The sequence below is a fragment of the Rhyacophila brunnea genome, unplaced genomic scaffold (assembly GCF_057557595.1).
Source record: "Rhyacophila brunnea isolate RB1 unplaced genomic scaffold, BYU_Rbru_1.0 scaffold_1, whole genome shotgun sequence".
In the NCBI taxonomy this organism is placed as follows: Eukaryota; Metazoa; Arthropoda; class Insecta; order Trichoptera; family Rhyacophilidae; genus Rhyacophila; species Rhyacophila brunnea.
This window is the reverse complement of record NW_028232751.1, coordinates 41,755,930-41,781,338: the sequence shown is the minus strand read 5'-3', so window position 1 is coordinate 41,781,338 and position 25,409 is coordinate 41,755,930. Positions and strand designations below refer to the sequence as shown.

At 34.1% G+C, this 25,409-nt stretch overlaps 1 protein-coding gene across 1 annotated transcript; it reads right to left on the bottom strand.

Moving 5' to 3' along the window:
* Window positions 1–43: 43 nt before the first annotated feature.
* Window positions 44–24,283, bottom strand: Edem2 (ER degradation enhancer, mannosidase alpha-like 2). Its single transcript, XM_085944353.1, has 11 exons — window positions 23,898–24,283; window positions 23,656–23,802; window positions 21,104–21,256; window positions 20,765–20,918; window positions 20,500–20,669; window positions 15,091–15,312; window positions 11,861–12,026; window positions 4,996–5,387; window positions 4,110–4,326; window positions 1,417–2,740; window positions 44–1,246 (listed from the first exon to the last, which is right to left on the bottom strand). Exons 1-10 carry the CDS (start codon window positions 24,017–24,019, stop codon window positions 1,424–1,426), a joined length of 3,060 nt encoding a protein of 1,019 aa, XP_085800479.1. The 5' UTR covers window positions 24,020–24,283; the 3' UTR covers window positions 44–1,246; window positions 1,417–1,423.
* Between the last annotated feature and the right edge of the window lie 1,126 nt (window positions 24,284–25,409).

The window sequence follows — 25,409 nt, the reverse complement described above, 5'->3', positions numbered from 1 at the left end:
ATTGATCAATTTATTCATGTACTAATTTGAAAACATATTTTTTGACTTAAATTTGTTTACTATATACTGTAATGTGATAAAAAAATTATTTATTCATCTGAATTTTGTAGGGGTACGAACATTTTCTACAAATGCGGGGTATAAAAATGGTTAGGAAGCCCTGTCTCAGGTCAATAGTTCAAAAAAAAATACTCAACATTTAAAAAATTCTTGAAACTCAGCAAATAATTGAAAACACTACTCGAATAACATTGTATGCGAAAGGAAATGGGAGATAAATCTAAAAAAATGTAAGCGAAAAAAAACAACAACATTAGGTCAACTATATAATATGATAACTTCCATATTTATGTGTGAAATTGACCACATTGGTCGTCCCTTTTTTCTTTTAGGCAATAATATGCTGTTATATTATAGTTAATTTGGCATATTTAAAAAAAATAACTTATCTCCCTTTTCTATTTGCACACAGAGCTAGCTATACATGGCACAAATTTAAGACTACAACAGTTATGTACACCCATTCAATTAAGTATAAGTCAACTTAGCAAAAAATGCACCGTGTATTGTTGTTCTAGTAGTCTTCAATTTCATTTGTGAGTCCAATAATTAAGTATTTTTTAAATAATACATAAATTAATCATTTTCATAAAAAATGCACATAAAATTTTAATATCTATAAAAGTGACACATTCTTGCTTAATCTGTTTACAAAATGGATATTATTTCTAAAAAAATCAATTAAAAATATCGTTTACCAATAGATAAACTTTTTTGGTGATAATTGGACCGCGCACATATTCAGTGACACATCCAACATTAGGAAATGCTGCAAATTTTTTAAAATTAAATATTAAAAATTTCTACAGCCAAAAAGAGAGATCCTTGTTACGTTGTGTTTTTAAATGAGTGCGACTGCATACTTTGTATACAAATTTTAATAGAAGACATAACTTTAAAGCCAATAATCTTCTTGATCTATAAATACATAACGCGGTCCAATTACAAATGTGATGGAGGAAGGTAAATAAATAATAAAATTCTGCAATGAAGAATTCAATGACTGGTATTTTTAGGTGGATTAGTAGTTAGCCATCCCCAACAAGTAGGAAAAAGAAGGGCAGAAAACAAATCATAGTCACCCATGCTCTGGACCCAGATACGCATGTTTAATTGATAATTTGTTATCTCTGCATTGTGTCATTTTAACAATGCATCGAAGCTGCAGTTCTTCAAGAGTTGAAACCTGAAAAGATATATTACAATATACCCCAAATGAAGTAGTTGTTTGTAAAAAGAAATATGTTTAGGGGTCGTCGTCCATAAATGACATCAAATTTTCTACAACCCCTTATTGCTATTTTTCGAATTATATTAATCATTCATTGATTTTAATAAAACATAGCACTTTCATACCACTTTGCTATCGAGACGGAATCCGGTTTTTTATAAGCTGATGGAATTCATCATTGTCATCGTCATTTTCGTTTAAATCTGTTGTTTCAGAAGCACTTTTCACTAATTCATCACTAAAAGCCAGTTTGGAAGTCCCGTCATGGTTTTCTATTGAATCCTTTGTTGTCATGATAGCATCAATTTTCTTCAATGTGCTTATTCGTTGATTAACCTTCTCTATTTGGTCTGACAACTTTCCCAATAGCACATTGTAATCAAGTTCTCCCGAATTTCTAACTATAATATTATCATCTTTATTTGCTTGCAGGACTTTATAAATCTCTTGAATATTGATATCTTCATCTGCCGTAGGGTTAATAGCACCTTCCAGATTATTATTTACTTTGTTAACTGTCACACCGCCTAAGTTATAAATCATTCCTTTCATATCTTCTAATAATTTGGTAACAGCTTTATTTAGGGATTCTTTAGAACCCTCCATTTCTTTAAATTTTGCAGCATCTGTCACCGCAAGAACTGGATTATAAAATTGAGAATCAAGTTCAGAAATAATAGAGTTTAACCAGTGATAACGTCTCTGATCTGAATGATGCATGTCTGGATTCAAATCAGAAACATCTTTGCCATTTTTCCCCGTAACTGTTTGGTACAATATTTTTGGTTCATAGCTTACCAAGACGTTTTTACTATCTTGTACAATTTTAGGAAGTACTTCGTCTAATTTGAATTTGATATTACTTTTATCAAAAATTTGGTCTTTCTCAAGCTTCAACTCCGCTTTTTCACTTTCTATTGAACTCATATCACCAAGCACTAATTTAACATTTGCATCTTGAATAATGCTTTCCTTCAGAACAATCGCATCATCAGAAAATAAGAATACTGCCGGAATGGTGACATCATTAGCACCATCACCGGACATTGCAAATAGAGGTGATGCGGATCTTGATGATCCAGGAATATTATCTACAATAATGACTCCGACGGCTCCCAATGTTTGTAGTCGTTTGACTTTGTGTGCAAAGGTGCAATCTCCTCGTTCAGCTATGGCTATTTTCCCTTTGATTGATGATACATCTTGAATAAAACTACAGGCTTTCGGCGGTATTGCAAAGACGGATGAAGATTCTACACGCATGGATCCTTGTAGTTCCGGACCGAAGTGGGCTGGACCGGCTGCTAATAATTTTCTACCAGTCGATGTCAATACGGCGACTGCACGAGGTCTTACAGCACCCTCCGCCTCAGCTGCACTTCGCTCAGACAACTCCGCCATCTCTCGCATGAAAATCAAACCTTCCTCAGCATCTCTAGCTGATTTAGCCTGTAAAACAACACAAACCATTTCGACACATTTACAGAAATCATTATCTGTTTATGTCTGCTGACTAAATGAATATGCAATGTTTTTCCTAACATATTCTAATTATTGAAGCATCAACTGAAACATTGTTGCAAACAACAAAATAATGATGTGTGAGTTATCTCTATAACAACATATGTGTCGCTTAGTTTCAAAACCCGCTATAACACTTTTTCATTATGTTGAGAAAATCAATAAAAACTTTTTGAACTAAAAAGGTTTTTGAATGTTTCAGTAGTGTTATAGCGGGATTTGATAGACACATTGATTTTGTTTCATAAATGACAGTTAATCGTAGCGACTTTTGAAAGAGGCGATAAAATTTTCATGTAGAGATTTTAATAACGAATACAACGATATATATATTATCTTAATTATTTCAAAAAAGTGTTATAGCGGGTTTTGAAACTCAGCGACACAAATATCCTGAGTAGATCTTGTATTTCAGAATCAAGGTCGAAAGCTTTTTTTCTTTTTTCCTGATCATGGAATCAATATTGATACCTTAATTCAAAGATACAAGAATGTTGACAATATTAACAGAATGATATTGGCGTGACTAGTAAGACACCAATTTTTTAAAGCACATTGCCCGGAATAAGATGGATGTAAGTTCTAGTCCTGTTCGGTACAAATATTTTTTCAGTATGATAATAGGTACAGTAGAACCTCGACCATCTACACTAATTGGTGATGAAAATAGTCAAGTAATCAATAAATCAGGACAATTGTAAACAAATTTTAAAATCTATTTTATAATAAATTTTCTTAAATCTTATTTTCTTAAATAGATACTGATGATCTTACAAAAATCTGGATAATGAAGTTTCTATTATGTTCCAAATTATGTAGGTAGGTATGTAAAATTAATAAATTTATTTAAATCAAAAATCCTATTGAAAGAGAGTAATACTCCACCAGTATAAATTGTACGCTGAGTGAGGGCGCCACATGCTAACATTTGACATATTATCATTCAATACTTTTATACTGTATTGAGATTAGTTCCAAATTCGAACACCTGACGATTTTTGATGGTATATCATAGATGCATTTCTGTAGTCTCAGAAAGTCTGGTAATTGGATTTTTATAATATAATATTATTATAAATAATATTATTATAAATAATATTATTATAAATAATATTATTATAAATAATATTATTATAATAGTGAGACATAATAATGACTTGTCAATTATTGGTGAATTTTGAAATGAAAATTACCATTACTTGTTATGTTAATAAATTCATTCTGTGCGTATGAGTTTTGAGCTGTCATAAGTTCCATTTGTAAACTTTCTCCAATAAGAAGTTTGAAATTGACTTACCATAGAGAATGTATGCAGCAGTTGGACTCTGCCATCCAATAAAGTTAACACTGATATTCCCATATCACTCAACGTATGTATATGTTCAGGGTCAGCCGGTCTGAATTGTTTCGCCAAAAGTCTTCTGAATGAGACGTGGTTGCGGCACTCACTCATCATGTTCTTCAGAGGCATTCTAACGCTTGCCGGAAGCAATTTCAAAGTATTAGGACACGTCCTGAAATTTACAAAACATATAATTAAATACTAGGATTTTTCCCAAACATAATCATTTTTTTTTTCTAAATAAGTTTTTAATTGAAATCCGCTTCTAATATAATACAAGAAAAGAGAATCCGTAATTCAATTGGTGTCAAGAATATAAATGTGTGTATTAATTTTTAGAATTCTATCTCATTTGTAAATAAGACATAATAATTGAAGTGTGAGCCGGATCGCACATCTAAACTCGTCTCAACTGCAATACGTCGAATATAAAGTTTGGAAAAAGCAGCCGGCGTCGCAAGCAACAAATTTCATTTGACATAAGCACAGAGGCGCAGGATAGTATTCCAAAATGTCACATTGACATATTATAATATACAGAAGCGCCTTTTTAATCGTTTCGGCCTGCCACGTGCTGTCTGTCCCGGTATGGCATTGGCTATGCGCACGGAAGACAGTTGCAAGATTGCACCCAATTTTAATTTATGAGTACATATATCCCAGACGACACCAAGTAGAACGTATGGACGTTACACAGTTATATTAAGAGACCTTTTTTACAAAAAATGGGTGTTAGCCATTCAGTTATTCACGCATTGAAAAGAAATACTAAAAAATATATATGCAAAATCTAGAGTTCTCTATTTTCTAGTTTACAAATTAATAGAAATAGTGTAAATGCCTTGAGTATTGGTGCAAGTTCCTGTCATCATCAAGGCCGCTTTTATCAGAAGTGACATTTCTATTGTAGCCAGCGAGAGAGAGTGGCAGCAGGTGTGCTTCGGTGGTCAAAATAAACTCATCTAAATTCACAGGAAGCTCTGCGTCATCAGCAAACATCATATAAAGATATTTAAATGTTTCAGCCAACACAAATGAATCCATCCGATCTTCGTGAATCCGTGTCCTAACATCATTGACCGCAGCGTAGCCGCACGGCACACGGGTGTGCTTCTGCAGCGATTTCAGAGCAGCTTTTCCAACGCGGAGATAATGATCATCGTTAGTCGCTCGATGCAAGAAATACGTGGATTCTAGAAATTCCGGACGCAGTGGATGCTGGCCCCAATGTACCTTGATTTAATGATTAAAAATTATTTATTAAATTAAAAACAATATTTATGTCGCAAGATACTTTAGAAGTAGTTTTGTTAATAAAATATAGGTGTGGCAGTAACAGCATTGTTAATAATAATAACATAGATTCACATACATTCATCTAAACTAGGTATCAGGAACTTTTTTGGGATTTACCCCAAAATATTTTTGATCAACGACTTGACGAGAATGCTTTTTCTTAAATACTACAGAATTCTGAAAACTAAAAGAACCCTTATATTCAAAATGCTTATCGAAATACAGGCATAAAATTTATTTTATATGAAAAGTACATAAATGGTATAGGATAAACTTAATAAAAAATAAACGGCATGAAAAAAAAAACCAATAATAATAACTGGGGGACAAAATAGTCCAGCTACATAGCTAAAATATTGTGCACTTTTCTATAATAGCATAAACTTTAAATAAACATAAAATGAGGATCATTTTGAAGTTATTGAGTCATTTCAATATTTACCCAGGGGCCCTTAAATTCCAAAATGGAGGAGAAAAATTCAATGTTCTATGACTGTCTGATTTGATTGATTGCCAAACAGTTCAATATCTTAAAAATTACCCATGGATATGCCTATTCGTCATGCCAAAGTTCATGCTTTAATACAAAAGTGCATAATTTGTTGGATTTACCAAGCAATGGCTGCCAGACTAGAATATTAATGAAAAGTTCATTATAGAGGTAAAGAATTCAATTTTTTCTTCAGGTTTTGCAGAAATGATGTTTCATTTGTTACTGTCTTCAGAGTTAAACCGAATTCTGTACGAAGTTCATGAGAGTATCCAACGGTTTTTTGAATTCACTGTCATAAAACCTCATAAACAAAACAATATCTTACTTTGGTTGTCGAAAATTTTAAGCGTAGTGCAAACAATATGCATTATATTTACTGGCCGTACTATTTATTCGCTGACCCCTGATTTAAAACATTAACCAGTGCCATACAATCTATGTTTCTAACCGCTGGTGAGGAAATTTCATACGCATCAACGCTAAGCGCAACAATTGGAAAGTCAACGTTATAAACCTATAACGTGACTATAACCACACCAAACTGCTGACAAAAATGCTAGTATGTGGCCTAATTGACAACCATTTAAAGACGATTTTGCACTTTACACTTTGGAAGTACATGGCAGATGATCCATGATTCAAGATATAGTATTTACAATAATTCAATGGTTGAATTCCGTTCAATAGTTTTCTAAATGGCGTTGACTGGTATAGTGAGTGTCAGATTGAGCTAATAAGTTAAGCCTTTCTAAAAGAATGTAAGAGAGAAGTTTTCTAGCACGATTAATGAGATGTCAAAACTAAGCGCTATCTGAACAACTGTTCACTTGTTAATGGATGCACACACATAAAAACTTTTAATTTATCACCGCCGCGCCGCCACTTCGCTACAAATAAATACTTCATTCAATTCATTAAAAGTAGAACTCGCTCTACTTTGTCCATTATTCATTTTTGATGAAATGCAGATAAAAACAATCTTACACTCTCCTATAGATGAATCATCCGCGATACACATCCAAAGTGTACATTCTTAAAAATAAACTTAATGCCGTTATTAATACAACACTCGCATTTACTATAGTATCCTGTTAATATAAACATGAATAGCAAGAGGAAATTTAACTTTTCATAATATTTCAATTATTCAGATTTCTTTCTGTCTTGAAATTGCTAAAAAAAATGCTTGAAATGAGTACAAATCACAAATTAGGCATTCATTTAAACTGCAATATCGCGCTATATAATTGATAATCATTGACAGCAATCGCATAATACACAAAACATATTAAAATCATTTAAATGCATAATTAATTTATCAATAGGTACAATATAAACTTATTTTTATCTACTTTCAAAATTCAAATACACTTGTGATCTGTTAGAATAAATCTTAAATACACACATACAAAAGCGTAAGATAAAATATGTAAAAAGCTCAAATAACTAGACGGTGTAATGGGCTTCTTATTCGGTAACTGGACAAAACAGAACACGATATAACAGAACATGAAGAAACAGAACGGTGACAAAACAGAACACCCAGTCATCAATTTATTAATAAAATACCTACTTATAAAAGTTAAGTACCTATATAAAAGAAATATTTAATACTTATATAATCACTGCATGCTGACCATTCGGCGTAAAAACCTCACTTTATCTGCTTGGTTGTGATAATCATAAATAACTCCACAGAATTATTAAACTCAATATTTCATTGTACCCAGTCACCCAAGCATTTGAACATTTTAAATTGATTAAGACGAGATATACCTAGCTTGCCGACTACACCGAGTTGAGTCCCATTTAATTGAGGCTTTCCAGCGATTAGGAATGCAGGAATTATATCATTTGATTTTTTACGGCGTATTGAAAACCTGCGTTATTAAAAATTTATATCAATGTTTCTTAACCTTTTTACATCCGCGGACCACACAAATAACAAAAATGTTTTGCAAACCATTAACATCGGAATAAAATAATAAATATTTATATACTAAATTGATTTTTTATTCAAAACAATTAATTTTGCAACACAGTATGCTGATACAACAATATTTAAGTATATTAAAACAGACAGTAACAAAAAAATATAATTTAAAAACTCATAAAATACAACATAAAATTCTAAAAATATAAGCTTTTAAAAATGGATACTACAGTAGAACCTCGTTTAAGAACACGTATAATTCGAAATTCGCCATATTTTGAAATTTTCGCGAAAAAAAAGTCCCTTGAACATTATTTTCATATAAAACCATACCTTTAATTCAAATTTCGTAATTCGAAATTATTTCAGAATCCTGGCATATAAAAATATTCCATAAATCGTAATAAAGTACACTATTTCATGAGCCAGTCATTGTAAATTGTAACAGACTTTTGGTAAAACATCAAAAATTACTTATTTTAAGAAGGTAATAAAAATCATCCTGACATTTTATGACCCATTAACACACGCGGCACCGGAACTTTGGTAGGCACATCTATGATTGTAAACGAAATTGATAAAAATCAAAAAAAAAAAAAAATGTAATATTTTCTTCGATTTTTTTTTCGATTTTCAGTCTCATGGAATTCGTATTAACGAGGTTTTACTGTAACTATTTTTGAACTGCAAAAAATTTTTGCGGCACACCCAAAAATCTTCGCGGAATACCGGTTAAGAAACTATGATCTATATAACATATAGAGATACAACAATTTCAATATTAAATGTTATATTTTTCCTGAAATGTCATAGTTCTGCTTATCGGTGTTCTGTTTCATCACCGTTATGTTTCTTTATGTTCTGTTTATCGCTGTTCTGTTTTGTCACCGTCCTGTCTCTTCATGTTCTATTTATTAAAGAAATCTTCTTATTCTCTACTTTACCAAATAATATGTACCTGTCTCATTTCAATCCCTGGAAATTAGGGTTGACTCAATTACATTTCCTTTTATTTTACCGTACATACTACCAATGTTATGTTCTTCAAAATCAAATAATATATCATTTATTAACATGAAATGAACACTAAAAGTTATGAATTTAACATATCCGCAACAAGACATGAAAGGGTACATATCATTATTAACATTCAATGAGCCACCCCACGTAAGTGGAGTACTTATATTAATACTTTAAAAAAAACGAATGAACACAGTTATCGCCTTCCCGATTGGCATCACCGATGTCAGTATACTTCAGAACCTTGAGAGAATAAATAAATGATACTCCTGATTTGTTAGATCAGGGAGACACAAATCAACAATAGTGAGAATGGCTGAATTTTCATTTACACCATGCGTAAGTAGGAAAAAATATGTAGCCAAAGTTCTAACTTTTAAGTTACAGTATGTACATAAATTTAAGAATAATGGCACATCTAAAGAAAAGTGAGACAAGACGAAATATAGTATATTAATCATCGATATAGAAAACAACTATTATTGTAGACGCAAACCAATAAATTATCAATTTTTATAATTATTACTTTTTGTCAGTATTAACAGATGGCAATATATATTTTTTTATTATACTTGTTAAAAAAAGTTGTGGGTGTGATGTACTTACATAATTACATTCCAGTTTTAATTACTTTAATTGCTACAAAAATATCAATTGGATTAAAACTTTTCAAAAAAAATATGTATATGCAAATTATTATTTCTGGTTGGTAGTAACCACCTACAAGTCGGAATAAGTCGAGTAAAACAATTTTTTTCACTTCTGTTGCGTGTTTCACACACTTTCAAATAATACAAAAAAAACAGTAGTGGTCTCTACTCACTACTATGTGATTTAAACTTGGGATGTTTTTGTGAAAGGCAAATCGTTTTCTTTAGCCAAAAATTGCAAATTCATAAAATTGTATCGCTCTTCTACAAAAACTGTGAGATATATTCGTCTGGCATGATTTTAACACTTTACGGTCCGGTAACGCCACATTGGCGTCCTTTGCAAGCCGAACGTTACGATCCGGTGACGCCTACGTGGCGTCCTCACATAGGCATATCTTTACTGTGAAAAATAAATATGAAATTTAATATTTGGTTGCAAGATCTATCGACAGATGGTTGAATGACATGTGCAAGAAGTAAAAGCACGATGGAAAAAAAATATTGCGCGGTTTTTACAGAGATGGCGGACGTAATACCATTCAGTATTTTTTTGTACCTATACCATTTTTTTAATTAGTTACAAGCCCGTTTCTAGGCGGGTGAATCACGAGACATAAACAAAAAAGGTAATAAACACTCAATGTTATATTCCAGTGTCCTCACTTCAACTTCGAAATTTTATTGTCGACCCTTTTCAGTGGTAGTCAACCATTTATGAACCTGCATTCTTTTTTTTTTAAATGAACGCGATTTTTATCTATGAAATTGCGTGCTATTTGATATTTTGTCTTTAATGATTTACTACCCATGAAACGTCCACCATGCTTCATCATCCATGATAGAAATTTTATCTTGAAAATGAGAACAGTTATAAATGTGAACTTGTATCGCGTTGTCATTTTCGTTCGATTTTTTCGGGAGATTATTGCTTGTGTAACTGCATAAATAATAGCTATTATTATTTATATTGCACTAATTTCATTGAAAAAATAATTAATCTAAGTATATTTCAGCTAGGATATATATTTTTTATTAGTTTTATCTCCAAAAAAACTTTTTAAAATGGAGGACCATTCGTTTTTAAACAGAGGAAAACTATGCGGATTTTATGTCAGATATTCCCAGTGACTGAAGATATCGGAGATTTTAGTGTAATTTTCAATCACAATCAAATATTTCCGGGGATTTCCGCAACTAATAAACGTTTAAGAAGAAAGTGTAAAGTGTGTTCCTCACATAAACTTCGAAAAGAAACTATTTACATGTCCAAAGAGTGTAAAGTACCTCTACATCTACATATTGGTAATTGGTTTTCTTCGTATAATTTTAAAAAAAGTATATTAGTTGTTAGTTCATTTTACATTCATAGTTTTATAAACTATTTCAAATAATTTCAGCTTTAGTGTGATAATAATTATTTCGTGCCTAGCCAGTTATATAAAGGTATTATCCATAAAATTGAGTGTTGATTCAAATATTTTTGTGGAATGTAGATGTTTGTTTTACAATCCTATTGCTCATAGATTTTGTTATATGATTTTTTTACGCACGCCTCTGCACTGTTATTGGATTGACTCGATTCCTACAATAATACCAAATTGTAATAAGCGGTGGGAATGTATATTATGCGTGCATTTTATTTAATTGAATTTACTCGAAAAGATGCACGCCACTGCACTGCCTTTATCGGCTAGGCCATAAAAGTCGTAAAACCAATAAATCACTAGTGAGTGTTCGTTCGGGAATGAATGTGCATTTATTTTTAAACACTTCACAGTTTGTGTGAAGTCTTTGTTATTTTATTATATTTGATATTCAGAGATATGAGTAGCTAGTGCTAAAAATGAATTGATACATATTCTATAGAGGTGTAAAACATTTTGTATTTGAATATTTTATTATATTTTTTAATTAAAAAATAATATATTGTGATGCTTTATATCAATAGGCTGTTTCCTTTACATTATATTTATCAAATTGAACTAATCTAATAACATATAATATACAATTTACGAAAATTTACGAATTATATACTTTATCTTTATGGAACGCGGGCCAGAGGTTGACAATTGTTGAATAAATGACACAATTTGATGCATTGATATATTTTAAGTATTTTCTGAAAATTTTATTGAAATATATCAATAGGTTCAAAAGTTATATCATTTTTAACTTCGCGATCGAAATTTGTTGATTTTCATTAAAAAGTACCGGATATTGGTGTAGGTACTTCGCGAAAATTCGCGGACCGTATAGTGTTAACATTGAGGAGATTCATGCTATGGGTGTTATTATGTAGGTTAATACATACCTGAAAGTCGGCTGTGAACGCTTCTGGAATAAACGTGTGCCTCTGCATGACTTGATACAGCATCTCATGAGTCTCCACAGCCGGCCGTACGTCTCCGAGCAGGACTTGTAGCCCAGGCCAGAATGCAAGCAACGCATCCATGAAATGTCGTGATTGGGTATGAGGCCTGCAAACAACCAAAACAAATTCACACAATCTGGTAACTTTTATGGCATCACAGACATTACGTTGATGCATAAGATCTGAATCAGAGTTCGAAATTTTACAGGCAGAGCATATCAAAAACCCACAGTTTCCTAGTTGGTAAAGCACCTGTCTCTAAAGCCAAGGGAAAGGGTATGATCTCACAACTGGCAAATTTCATGTTGTTTTTTTAATGTGTTTGATCTAGTGCCTTGACTCGATGGGTTGGCAAATGCACCACAACCATTCCTCGTAAAAAAATAATACAACGTCCACACTATAGAGGCCAATATGCTCCACTCAGGAGAGAAAATGGTAATTTATTTTTTTACTTACCATCAAACTCTTTGTATCACAAGAATAGATAGCAATTCCAGAATGATTTTATTACAGTTGAATCGGTAATTATAAAAAGTTAATAGTCTCTATGTTGGCAGCACTGGATGTAATATTTGGAAATATGATTCATTTTATAAAATAAATCTCAACAACACAAGAGTGAAGCTTGCCATAATGAACCAGTAATGCGAAATGACCAACAGGTAATTTAATCATTAACTTCAATAATTCTATTGTCAACTTCATTTTCATATATCATGGCACAATCTCAACAGAAGAAGCTGTTTCATCAACATCTTTGATGCGAATAATTAATATTATAGATTATAAGTAATCTAGATCAGTGCTTCTCAAACTTTTTCATACCACAGCCCCCTAAATCAGAAAAAATAAATCCAAGGCTCCCCTCACCAAAAATTTTAGTCTTTAGTGACTAATAATACTTTATTTAACATTAAATACCTACATTTTTATTAAAAATAATGGAAAATTTCATTTACTTGCTTGTAAAGCAAAAATTAAAAAAAAATTAACTTCAAATCTATTACATCTACACCCTACAAAAACAAATTAATGAGGGGGGTGGGGTGACTGCATATTTTTACGTAATAAATCAATAACCGGTACATTGTTTGGAATGCTAATTTGCAGGGTTTGCTCCAAAGTCTCCGTTGAAAGACACAACCTGTGTTTGTTTTTTGTTACCGGTGATGATGAAAATGCTGTTTCACATAGGTAGGTATGTTGTCGCAAAAGGAATTATGATTAACAATGGTGCTTTTGTGTGACGGATATTCTTGCTGTTACCTTATCCAAAATTCTGCAAGACTTCTTTCATTAAATTCGAAATCAAGGGAATTATCTGATCATCAACCAATTCTTCTTGAGCTGCCCACGTAATATGATCATATTTTAAGAATTTAGCAAATGGTGTTCTTATGCAGTTGTACTTTTGGTACCTATTCATTTAAGTTTGGGAAATATATGTTGAAAAATCGTTGTGATTCGACAATGTGATCAAGTATAACACTTTTAATCAAAGTCGAGAGTGATATTTCATTGGTGGTAAGACACTCCCAATCAAGCATGAAAATATGTCAGTGCATCCTTGATTAATTACCTTTTGACCACGAAGAGTTTTTTTAGAAAGATTGAAGTTTGATAATATTATTCAGAATTAAAATGTTGATCTTTTCTCTGAAAAGAAAGATTCAATTCATTTACTAATCCGCCAAATATGAAGCAAATCACATCCATTTTTCATCACTAAAGTGGGAAGAAAGATCTGATTTTTCGTCATGAAGAAAGAGGCAAATTTCATTCTACAATTTCTATCCATATCGGATAAAGTAATGTGATCATGTAAAAATTCAACCTCGAGATTTTGACTGATTTGTATCAGGTATCATCCAGTGATCACGTTATGATTTTTGTTTTTTTTTTTTAATATTTCGCGGCTCCCTGGCAGAAACTCCAAGGCCCCCGGGGGGCCGCGCTCTCCCGTTTTAAAAGTACTGATCTAGATCCCATGCACTTTCCCGCTGAATATATCGCCATAAAATCGGATAACTCTAGAATAAATAACTGTACATGAGAGATGTTCACCCCATGTACGGCATACTAACATGGCATGGATTAGGCAGGGTTTAATTGAATTTTAAAAACTAACAAACACTATCTACACATTGTGGCCTTAGTTCAATGAAAACAAATGCATATGACTGACAAAATTTAGTGTGCACTATTTATGTCAGAACTTCAACAGCCTACCTACACCCTAGTTACTGGGGTATGTATTCAGATGAATCTACCTAACATTGACAAGTCTTCATCACAATATTCTAGTGTAGTTGTGTGAATTTAATAGATAAATAATATAATACACAAAAACATTATTAATTTTAGACATCTAATTTGAAATAATCAATAGATATCAGAGAAGACTGAAAATTATAAATGAGGCCATGTAATATTACAAGAAATCATTGATTTAGACCAAGGTCATTTTCGCCTAGATCCATTTTAATGTATTCATGAATATAGGTAGTTATCATTCAATACGTAAGTATACAGTTATGAAATTTTTAATAGACTTACTGCATTACTCCCGATAAGCTAACCTGTTTTTATGCATACTATAAATTAAATATTGTGTTTTACAGTGTGATAAGCAACATGAAAAATTATTTAATATCCATACAAGTAATTTTCGCAAAGCTCCGAAAGCAGTGAGCCATAAATTATACTGGATTATTAGTAATATAATAATAATTATCGTTAAAAAGAGCGAGTATAGAAATTATTCCACAATATCCCTAAAATCCCATACAAGCTTTATTCTTCTAACAATTCTATGCTTTTTGAAGTACAGGTTAGCTGGGATATTGGTATAATTGGAACTATTAGAGATGGGTGCACTGAACGAAGTCTACAACATAGTATTACCAGGATCAACGCAAAGTCGAATGAAGAGGTTACTGAAATATTCTTATCTTACAGCGACCGGGTGACGGACAGCACGGGCTTCTCTCAATCCGTGGTCCACAGAACCACAGAGTAAAGAGAGGGGCAACAGTGCCTTCAAGAGTGAGGAGAATTTGAAGATCATTAATTAACAACATTTCTTATGACTTATACATTATTACTGTTATATTTGTACGAAGTTACATAAATTAAAAAAAAAAAATTAAAACAATTAAATAAAATACCTATGCATGTGAACATCGAACATCATCGGCCCCCGGCTAACATACTTCATAACAGCATTGTAATGTCGGTAAAAGCGTGCCAAGTATGTTTCGTCACCCAGTAATATATACGCCTTCAAACAATATTCGTAATATGAATCGATTCCGGCACCAACACCAGATTCTTTCCTTATCCAGTCTCCAGAGTGAATATTCATAACAGTGCCCATTAGATCCGAACTCCTTTAAATAGTTAAAAACAAAATTTATTCAACAAAATTATTCTTTTACCTGTAGTTTTAAGGTGTCAAAATATTTTCCTTTTTGATCCATTATTAGTAAAGCACAATGTACTGAACAAATACATTTCAAAGATTGAAATATTTTCATTATAAAAATCAGACTTTTTAACATTAGATTGTTTCAAATTAATGAGGTTTTTCATAATAGTTTCTGACAAAAAATATACCACAATATGCAAGGCAAGTGATATTTTATAGATTATCACAAACAATAATATTATATACATCACCATGAATATTATAATATAATCAACGCTCCCCCGAAGGTGAACGTACACATGCTTGCAGAAATTTGTCCGCACAAATATTGTCATCCTTCAGACACAGAAATTTTGTAAAAAATAGTATTTATACGACATGAGATTTTGGTTTGCCTAAATAGATTAACAAACAGTGACCAACACTTTATAACACCCACCAAATTTTGCAAATTGTTCACAGACTCATTTCTCACAGGACGAATATTATCACATTATTCTATTTTAGTATTCACATTCACAATTTGCAATCAATTTACATAGAAATAATTACTTAATTGTTAGGTAGAGTACTTTCTTTTACAGCATAATAATTTGGTGAGTTCATTTAGCTATGGCAAAAATAGTAAACATTTCTTCTTCCATCATCATATCTACTCCTCAACTAGATCATATGGACACCACACGGCGCCACCAACAGTCCATGTTGCTCGCCAGTCCTCTTGCATCTTCCCAGGTCATGCTAGCATCGCGTAGCTCCACCGTATACACTCTATGAATAATACTTAGCAGCCTTCCAGGAAGCCGGAAGCCGGTTGGCTTAAATATTAAGAAATTAAGATTTCCACAGCATGTAGCCAAGCCAAGTCTAACATCGTCTCGTCACTCTTAGTGTGATGATAAGCTGCATGGTCTGCTCTTTTACCTTCTTCTTCTTCTTGGTCGTACACTCATGGCTGAGGATCATGACCACATTTGAATTTCGTCATCCTTTGAGCGACCAAGACTTTCCATCCTTCTCGATCTTCCGCTTCTCTCAGGGCAGAATGGATGGTGCCCCCCCAGTCAGATCTTTCACTTGGTCGCTCCAGCGCGCAGACGCTCTTACTCTGCTTTGCTTTACTTGGAGGCCACCAAAAACCACCAGTCACTCCAGGTTGTCCAGTCCGCGCCTGACAATATGTCCAAAAAACTGCAGACTTCGTCTCAGACATATTGTCGAGGGACGTTCCTTTATCTTCAGTCTCTGGATCGAAATTCCCTGATCCTTCCATATAGTGGTAAGACGTGTCATCGCATTTTTTTGCAATCTGTGTGCGCCTTCTTATTTCTGCTTCACATCCGCCCTTTCCACTGATGGTCGGTCCCAGATATACAAACTCGTCGACTGTTTCGAGGTTTTGTAGTGTACTTGCTGTTGGTAGAAAGTTAGCCCGATCAACAACCATTAACTTGGTCTTATTCCTATTAATAAGGAGGCTGTATTTGCGACTCTCTTCCTCTACCCGGTGTAGCAGCTCTGTGAGTTCTCTTTCATCAGCAGCGATTAGTGTGGTATCATCTGCGAATCTTAAGTTGTTTATTTTCTGGCCACCAATTGTTATTCTGCCTTCCCAATGATCTACGGCTCTTCGCATTATATGCTCTCCATATATATTGAATAACTGGGGGGATAAAACACATCCCTGACAAACTCCCTTCTCGGTTCGGAAACTCTAAGCTAGTTACTCTTACCTTTGTGTGGCTATTGTTATATAAGTTTTTGATAAGACAGGTAATGTGTGATGGAACTCCCATTTCCAGAAGTACCTTCCACATACAGTTCCATCTTACGCAGGCGAATGCCTTCTGATAGTCAATGAAGCATAACATCATAGGGGTATTAAACTCTGCATTTTTCAATTAGTTGCCTGATGTTCAAAATTTGTTCTCGAGTTCCCTTGCCCATAACAAAACCTGCCTGTTCCTTGGGTATTTGTCGCTCGATGAAATGCTTCAGACATCTGCTGTATTATATATAATAAGATCTTGCTTGCATGTAAATTAACTGAGATTGTTCGATAGTTTTCACATTCACGTGAGGGACTTTTTTTGTGCAGGGGGATCAAAATTGACTCTGTCCAGTCCTAAGGCCATACACCACTTTTCCAGATCATGTTGCATAATTGATGTATGATTCTTTTTCGTCATCATTGAGCTTTTTTAACACGTTGATTGCCATGGGGGTCACCGGTGACCGGCATTGGATTACGTTCAGGGGGCCATGGGGGTCACCGGTGACCGGCAAAGAAGACCTGCTTTAGAGTTGTTCTACAGCGCCGGCGGGCACGCGCGCAGAGCATTTTTCGATACACGGTGACCGGCATGGCCCTTCTGTATATTACTGCCACTTGGCCTGAAAATATGTCTTCCCAGTCACAAAATATAGGCTCACTAATGTAAAGAATGTACATAATAAAAAAAAAAGTTTTCCTTTTAAATTGTAAATGTGTTTTTATTGATATAAAAATAAAAATTAAATAGATTTAAAAAATGTAAGTTATAAAAAATATGTAAATAATAAAAAAATAGAATAACAAAAATGATTATAAGGTATGTATACGTACATTTCCAGTTTATGTGTATCCATGTATTATACTACCCAATTTGAAAACTTTTATTCCGTATTTGTGCCTTTTCTGTTTATTATACCATCTAAATCTAAATATAATTCGACCGCGAAATGGCACCATGCCCTCGTCAACACATATGGACAGGTGACCGGCGAAATGGCCGGCACGGCGCAATAGAATAAATTAACTTGTTGGCGCCGCGACGGACACATGTGGCCGGCACATCATAAAAACCAATATTTAAGTAAAAAAATCATCAAAATGAAAAAAAACATTATATTCTTTCATAACCTATCAAATAATACCTTAAAAACAAATAATCATTTTTTAACTATTTTATGTAAAACTAGTTGGCGATCAATGTGTTAAGGCTTCTGCGTATATGCCATCGCCACCTGGTGACTTGTGGGTTTTTAGTCTCTTTATCGCCTCTATCATTTCACTAAAAAGTATTTCAGGTTCTTGCTCATCAATACGTACATCAACCACCTCATCATCCTTTTCTGTATCTCTGTATAGGGCTTCACAATATGTTTTCCACCTTGCCGTAACCCTATCCAACTCCATAAGCAGTGTGCCGTTCTCTTCCTCGATGGTCCAGTTCATTTTCTTGAATTTCCAGAGATTTCTTTCTCTTTTTGGAAAAGATCCTGAGTTTCTACTCTGACAGCATGGGTTTCGATGTGTTCACATTTATTTCTGAGGAAAAGATTCCTGTCCCGCCGAAAGAGTCGATAAACAACTCTGTTTTGTTCAGAGTACCTTGCATGTTCTATAGTTGAATTAAGTCCCTTATTCCTAAGATCGGTTCTTGTTTGTATGGCTTCCCATGTTTCATCAGATATCCAGATCTTGCAACGTTTCGGATGTTCCTTACTATTATTGAGTTTCTGGACTTCCTCCATTACAGATAAGGTGGCTTCCTTCAACTTATTCCATGTCGTTTCGACATTGTCGCTGGGGTCTACGTAGAGTGATGCCATTTTACGATTCACCTCCTCGCTAAATTGCGATGTCGTAGTATCGTAAAATATAAACGGTCGAGTAGTCTCAGATCGTTAAATCATTTTCAACGTTAATCTCATGTTGGCAACAAGAAGTTGGTGATCGCTCCTGCTGTCTGCACCTAGGTAGGTTTGTACATTAAACACTGATGACCGCCATCTTTTATTGATTGTTATGAAATCAATCTGGTTTCTATAGCGATCACCAGGTGAAATCCATGTATATAGTCTCCTAGGGTGAGGATGGAACCATGTATTCATGATTGCAAGATCCTGCTCTACGCAGAACTACAAAAAACCTTACGCTCTTGCGTTGCGATTACCATGTCCAAATTTACCGATAAACTCCCTGAGATGATTGTCGTTCATGGTACTAGCGACTTAGGCGTTCATGTCGCCTTAGACAACGGTGATCTCTCTTTTGGGTATTTCTTGGATTGTGCTTCTTAGCTCCTCGAAAAATTCTTCGCTATCCTCGTCTGTTGCTGCAGCTGTAGGCGCATATACTTGTATAATGTTCAGCAAACATGGCTGGGCGTTGAGCTTTATTGTTATTATCCTGTCACTGATCGAATTGTAACCAATGAGACTATCTCGGAGAGTTCGTGGTACAATAAAAGCTACTCCGTTTCGATTTTTGTTTCGTCCTGAGCAATATACCATGTTGCCAAGTTCAGTCTGAAAGTGTCCGGATCCTTTCCAATGTATTTCGCTTAAGCCCATTATATTTACGCTGTATCTCTGCATCTCTTTTTCGATGATTGCGAGCTTTCCGGGGTGTTGTACAAGTCCCCTTACGTTCCATGTACCTATTTTCTTTGAAATTTTCGCGACCGATTTACCGGTATCCGATTTCCCACATGTTGCCTGATAAATCACACCCGTGTGACCAGTAACCAATTTCACACCACGCGCCCTGGACCCTGCGTGGCGCTGGGTGTCAGCCGGATCGCCTGACGTACTGTTACGATTTTGATGTTGTATTTCAGGTGGTTTTCGTAGGATTTTAATGTGGTGGTTTCCCGTTGCCTTCCACATCGCAATATTGAAGCCGTTCATAATGTATTCATTATCGCCTTCAAGTGTCTGCTCTAAGGTTGTTCCAACCCCCTTGATCACCACCCATAGTCAGTACTGAAGAAATTGCTGCCTTCCTCCAGTGGACCCCTCTTAGTCTAGCTCCTCATCATAGACCTGTCTGACTTGGGAGACCCTTCCGATAGTTAGACTACCGCCAGCATAGCCCTACGAATCCTTGGAACCTTTACCTCCATGTTACTCCTAAAGTTATAGACCGCACATCCAGTATCTGATCAGCAAACATCTGTTCTCGAACCTCACTATATGGTTACACTGACCCTTCGTAAGGTGCCACGGCTCGAAATACGTATGACTGAGAAAGTTTAGGGTGCACTATTTATGTCAGATCTTAACAGCCTACCTCCACCCTTCACCACTGCCGGACACACAATAGATAAATTAGAGGGATTGTTGAATTTCACATTAAAATCACAATCACAAGTAAAATTCTCACCGATGTCTTATTTTCCAAAGCCGGTCCATTGCTTTGTGGGCCTTGTGTTCAAAAATAGGTTCTCCAGTCAATCGTGAGAGTGCAGCCATTTCCAATATCATAGTGCCTGCACACGCAGTGCATGTTTCTCGTGAATTTTCAAGCCCCAGCATTCCATGTCTTAAATTGATCTAAAAGAGAAATCATAAAAGTTATATTAAAATATTGATCATGTGTACGACCAATATCAATATCAGAAATAGCATAATATTTTTTTAATCATTACCCTTGCATGTGGGATGCCTGTTGATGTATTAAAAGCTGGTAGAAGACGTTTTCCAATATCATGTGCCAATGCTAGTAATTCTCCCCTGTACCACGTAAGGTAATCACCACTCTCTTGTAATCCTAAAGCGAGAATGTGTGCGGACAGAAGACCCCTGCAAACAGAGATGTTTTAAAAAAATGTATGTAATGCTTTATCAGTAGGTGAGTGACTAATCTGAACATAAAACAATTTATGGCGACAACTAAAATATCAATAACTTCACTAAAAAACAAAATAAGACTATAGAGAGGTCAAGAGATTTTCGCAGAAACATAGATATTAATTTATTAATATTACCCAAGCATTCTTATATTAGTTTCAAATACTGAAACAACTATATCGGAATCGAATGATACATCCTTAATTACTAATTTCACAGCGTGCTCGAATTCTTCGAAATCTCCGAGAATTACTAATGTGTCAAGACTGTCGACTAACGTCAGGGAAAAACTGAAACAAAAAGAAAAAACGGAATTATCATTTCAAAATTATTAAAAGGGGTTTCTACTTTCTCTCGATGTTGTCCACCGATCTCCTCCGAGTGCCTACCGGGGTTCCTTCATAAATCTTATGGAGAGTTCTAAATCCATCGCATCTAATGTGATCAGCTCATCGGAGTCTTTGCATCCTCAAGATATTAAGCTTAAATTGCTTGAAGAGCTCAGTGTTAGTATGAATGTGCCACCTTTAGTTTTCTTTAACAGCTCCATATATTTTTATTTTCGAATATTTCGAAAGCCTTTTTGTTTCAGACCCATACAGATCTATTGGTTTGACTGAAGTGGTTTGATTTGGAAAATCTGATTGGTATAATAAAACTCATTCAGCAACGAGTCAGTCTTTAGAAACAAGTATGCTCAGGAAAAGGCACTACACATATCCTAAATATGTTGGACAGGACATGGCGCTGAACCAATAAATGTGCTCCGAGGATGGAACATGATAGGGAACGTAAACTGTATGCATAGCACCGTCAATAAAAGAACCAAGATAGTAAATAACACAGAAAAGAATGTCTGCGTTACTAGTAAATATTTGGAGCTAGATATAAACTGGTTCTAAGAGGTTAGACATTAAATTTACTCTGTGTGCAAAAGGTAATATTTAGTTAAACTTCATAAACACAGATGTTTATACCGTAAAACGTTGACTTTGGGGATCTCGATTTATCTGACTTTCTTTGGTTGATTTTCAACAGACAAAATTTCTGATCCATAATCCACCAGTAAACGATATTCGGCACATGATTAGCAAGTGGTCACATAGCATTATTATGTTGTCACATGGTTAATTTCAGCAACAGTTTTAACGTGTGCCAGCCGATATTATGATGTGTAAAAATGTATACAATTAAAAACAGGTGAACTGTTTTGATTATTTTTACAAATCCGTTCTAAAAATCTTATTTATTATATAACTGACTTTTGACTTCAATGGACAGCCCCTTGTCCAAAGTAGTCCGGACACAAGTGACTTGTTCTCCCCCGGCGGTCACGTGATGTACGCATTACTAACATAAGTATATACAATATAAGATGCTTTCACGTTAAAAGGATTTGATCTTGATAACGAATCGTAAACAATGGTTGATAACCATTTTAAGCAATTAAATTGCTACAAACATGTACATTATAACTTCTCTATTATTATCATATTACCAGTACAAGCCTACAATACAAAAACAATTTGACGGTAAGTTAGAGTGTCTACTTAGACGGATTGGTTATATTATTTTTCTTTTTTTTTCGACCATGTCCGATCGTAATAGGATCATATGGGCCTCCACAGAGTAGAGGTTTGTATTAACAGATTTTGTTTTTTACGAGAAATGGATGTCAGCCACTTGCTCAACCTATTAGGTCCATACCCTGGAAACCCACGGCATGATAGTCCAACGCTCAAGCCGCGCGACCACCGTGGGTGTCAAATATTATACTTCACATCATTAACTTGGAGGACCCAACTTTAAATATTATTAATTATTGTCCACAGAAGATGATATTATAGCGCCTGGACAGCTCCGCTGGAGCTCCACACATGTGCATGGATTTACTGGGACCAATAGTGTGTATTTTAAACTATCACGATAACTGTTTACACTTAAAAGTGCTCACTGTATCGCCAATCTCAATCTTTAAGCAAAACGCGATGTTGTTATTGTATGGTGCTATTTAACTGGTTGTGAAAATTGGTAAACACCAAAAATGTTTTGAGCAATGTAGTTCATTTTTTCACTAGATAAGCTTTGTCAACGTATTAATCCGGGACATACAAGTCAAACTCAAAAATATTATTAAATTATTTTAATGTACATTTTCACAGGCCTTCAGCGATATCAATTATCACATACTAGAAAAACGCTGACGGCGATTATAATATTGTTTGTTACGCATTTCTTTAACATACAATTTCACACGCATCCAGTTACTACTTACAAAATAAGAACTTTGCCTCGATGTTTAATATGCATTTCTTACGCAGTTAGCCTCAATAAAGTTGGTTGACCAAAATTCATTAGTGTCCGCATTATTGTGAGGGCTTCAATAAATAGCGCATCATAATCAAAGGGAGATATCACTCTGTATCACTGGGCCTCGGGCTAGATGTCTGACTCCGTTTTTATCTTGTATTTTATGTAACTATCACTCCTGTACTTGTTTAAACCAGTAAACAAACTGGCAATGGAACTACGAACTGCCAGTCATACCTCACCCTTCGCATCACACATCATCGTTCCTCGTGACATAATAACGCCAAACAAACATGAATTTTTCATTGCATTCGAACACTTTAGAAACCAACTATTAATATCTGCCATCTGGTCATTATACAGTCATAAAAGAACTTACTTTCCCAATATGTCATCCATGTCACCTCTGTTTGGAGTAATTCCTCGATATCGGCCCTTACAACTTAAAGGCATCAACTCATCTGCCGGATATGCATTTTCCATATATGCACGATATGCATGGTAGAACATGTCCCTTGCTTCCTCTCTGGAAAGAAAAAATATATCATAAATAAACAAAAAAAAAATGGTAGCTAAATATCCCATATTGTAATCAAACGCAAAATTTTATTATTTCCTTACTTCAATTGTTCCCGTTCTTCTTTCGGCATTGGACTATTATCGTAATCTTCAGCAAGCGTTAAAACCAAAAAATTCAATATAACTGACGTTAAGAATAACATTCTATTTGGCAAATACGACATTATGCTAAAAAATATATATAAATACAGTAATGAACAGAAAAACTACTCCTTTGACATATTGCAGTTAAGAAAGCTTTTACGATGCAATATACCACATTTTCCTGCAACCGTGTTATAAAATGAAAAACAAATAATTTATAATAAAGAGATAAATGTTCGCACAGGGTCCGAAACACAACATTTGTGCGGAAATACTATTTTCTAAGATTTCATAGAACAAATTAACGTCAGGCACCAAGGTGCGATATGAATGCCAACTGGGATAAGTGTATATTATCTATGGTCAGTGCTGCCCATTGTCGTTATGTACCAAAAACAAAAACATGTCAAATGGTTGAGAAAATACACCGAAAAGTAAAAATGCTATTTAGGTAGGTAGGTACCTACCTATCTTGGCGCGATGGGTTTTAGTTTAGGCAAACCAATATGGCATAAGCCCTCAAAACATTAGCACGTAGGTATACATGGTGGCCGCACGGCTTAAGCGTCGGATTATCACGCCATGGGTCTCAGGTTCGAATCCTGGGTCTGGCAAGTACACATATTGTTTTTCAATTTGTGTGTGAGTCAAGGTATGGACTAATAGGTTGAGCAAGTGTTCATCATCAAAATATAGATATTTATTATTTTTATCAATCACTAGGTATCCTTTTACTTTTTCACCAACCACTAAAGAGGGTGAACGGTTGTCGATCTATTTGTTCACCATAATTATAATTATAAAAATAGTCGGTACGTGTTTCGCTAATTTACCAGAGTTTTGAACGAAATAGTAGGTTACTAGGTACATACTACCTAGTTATTTTTTTTATAACTAAACACTTTTTTAATTTTTATTTATTTGACCGCGTAGGTACCAATACATATATTTATTGTACGTTTATCACAAAAAACTACAAAAGATGTTCCTTTTTTTATTACTAGTACCAGTACATATAGGTTTTAATATTATTGTTAAAACTTGTTCTTTTCTTTCTCAGTCACCTTTCAATTTCGATATATTATCTAGGTAGACCAAAAAGAGACAGTTAAAAAATCCCATTTTTCAATTCAAATGATTTTTTATAATTAAAAAATAATCTTTGGTCTTTATAACAAAGTTTTTGATGAAAAGCACCTTACAACCTAGTTACAACCCTTTTATTTTGGGTCCTTTTCTAGTTTACTTATTTTATGATATTTTATGAACGCGCCAAAACTCCGAAAGGGAGGGTCATGGTTTTACACTTGCCTATACGTCAATTTTAATACCTACTGTAGTTACCATTATTTTATTAAACAATAAAATCAGTAATAATGCAATTAAATTAATAACAATGTAGTTTTTTTTCAACAAATATTTTATTAGGTACCTACAAAAAAATAGATTATTTTTGTTTTAATTATTAAT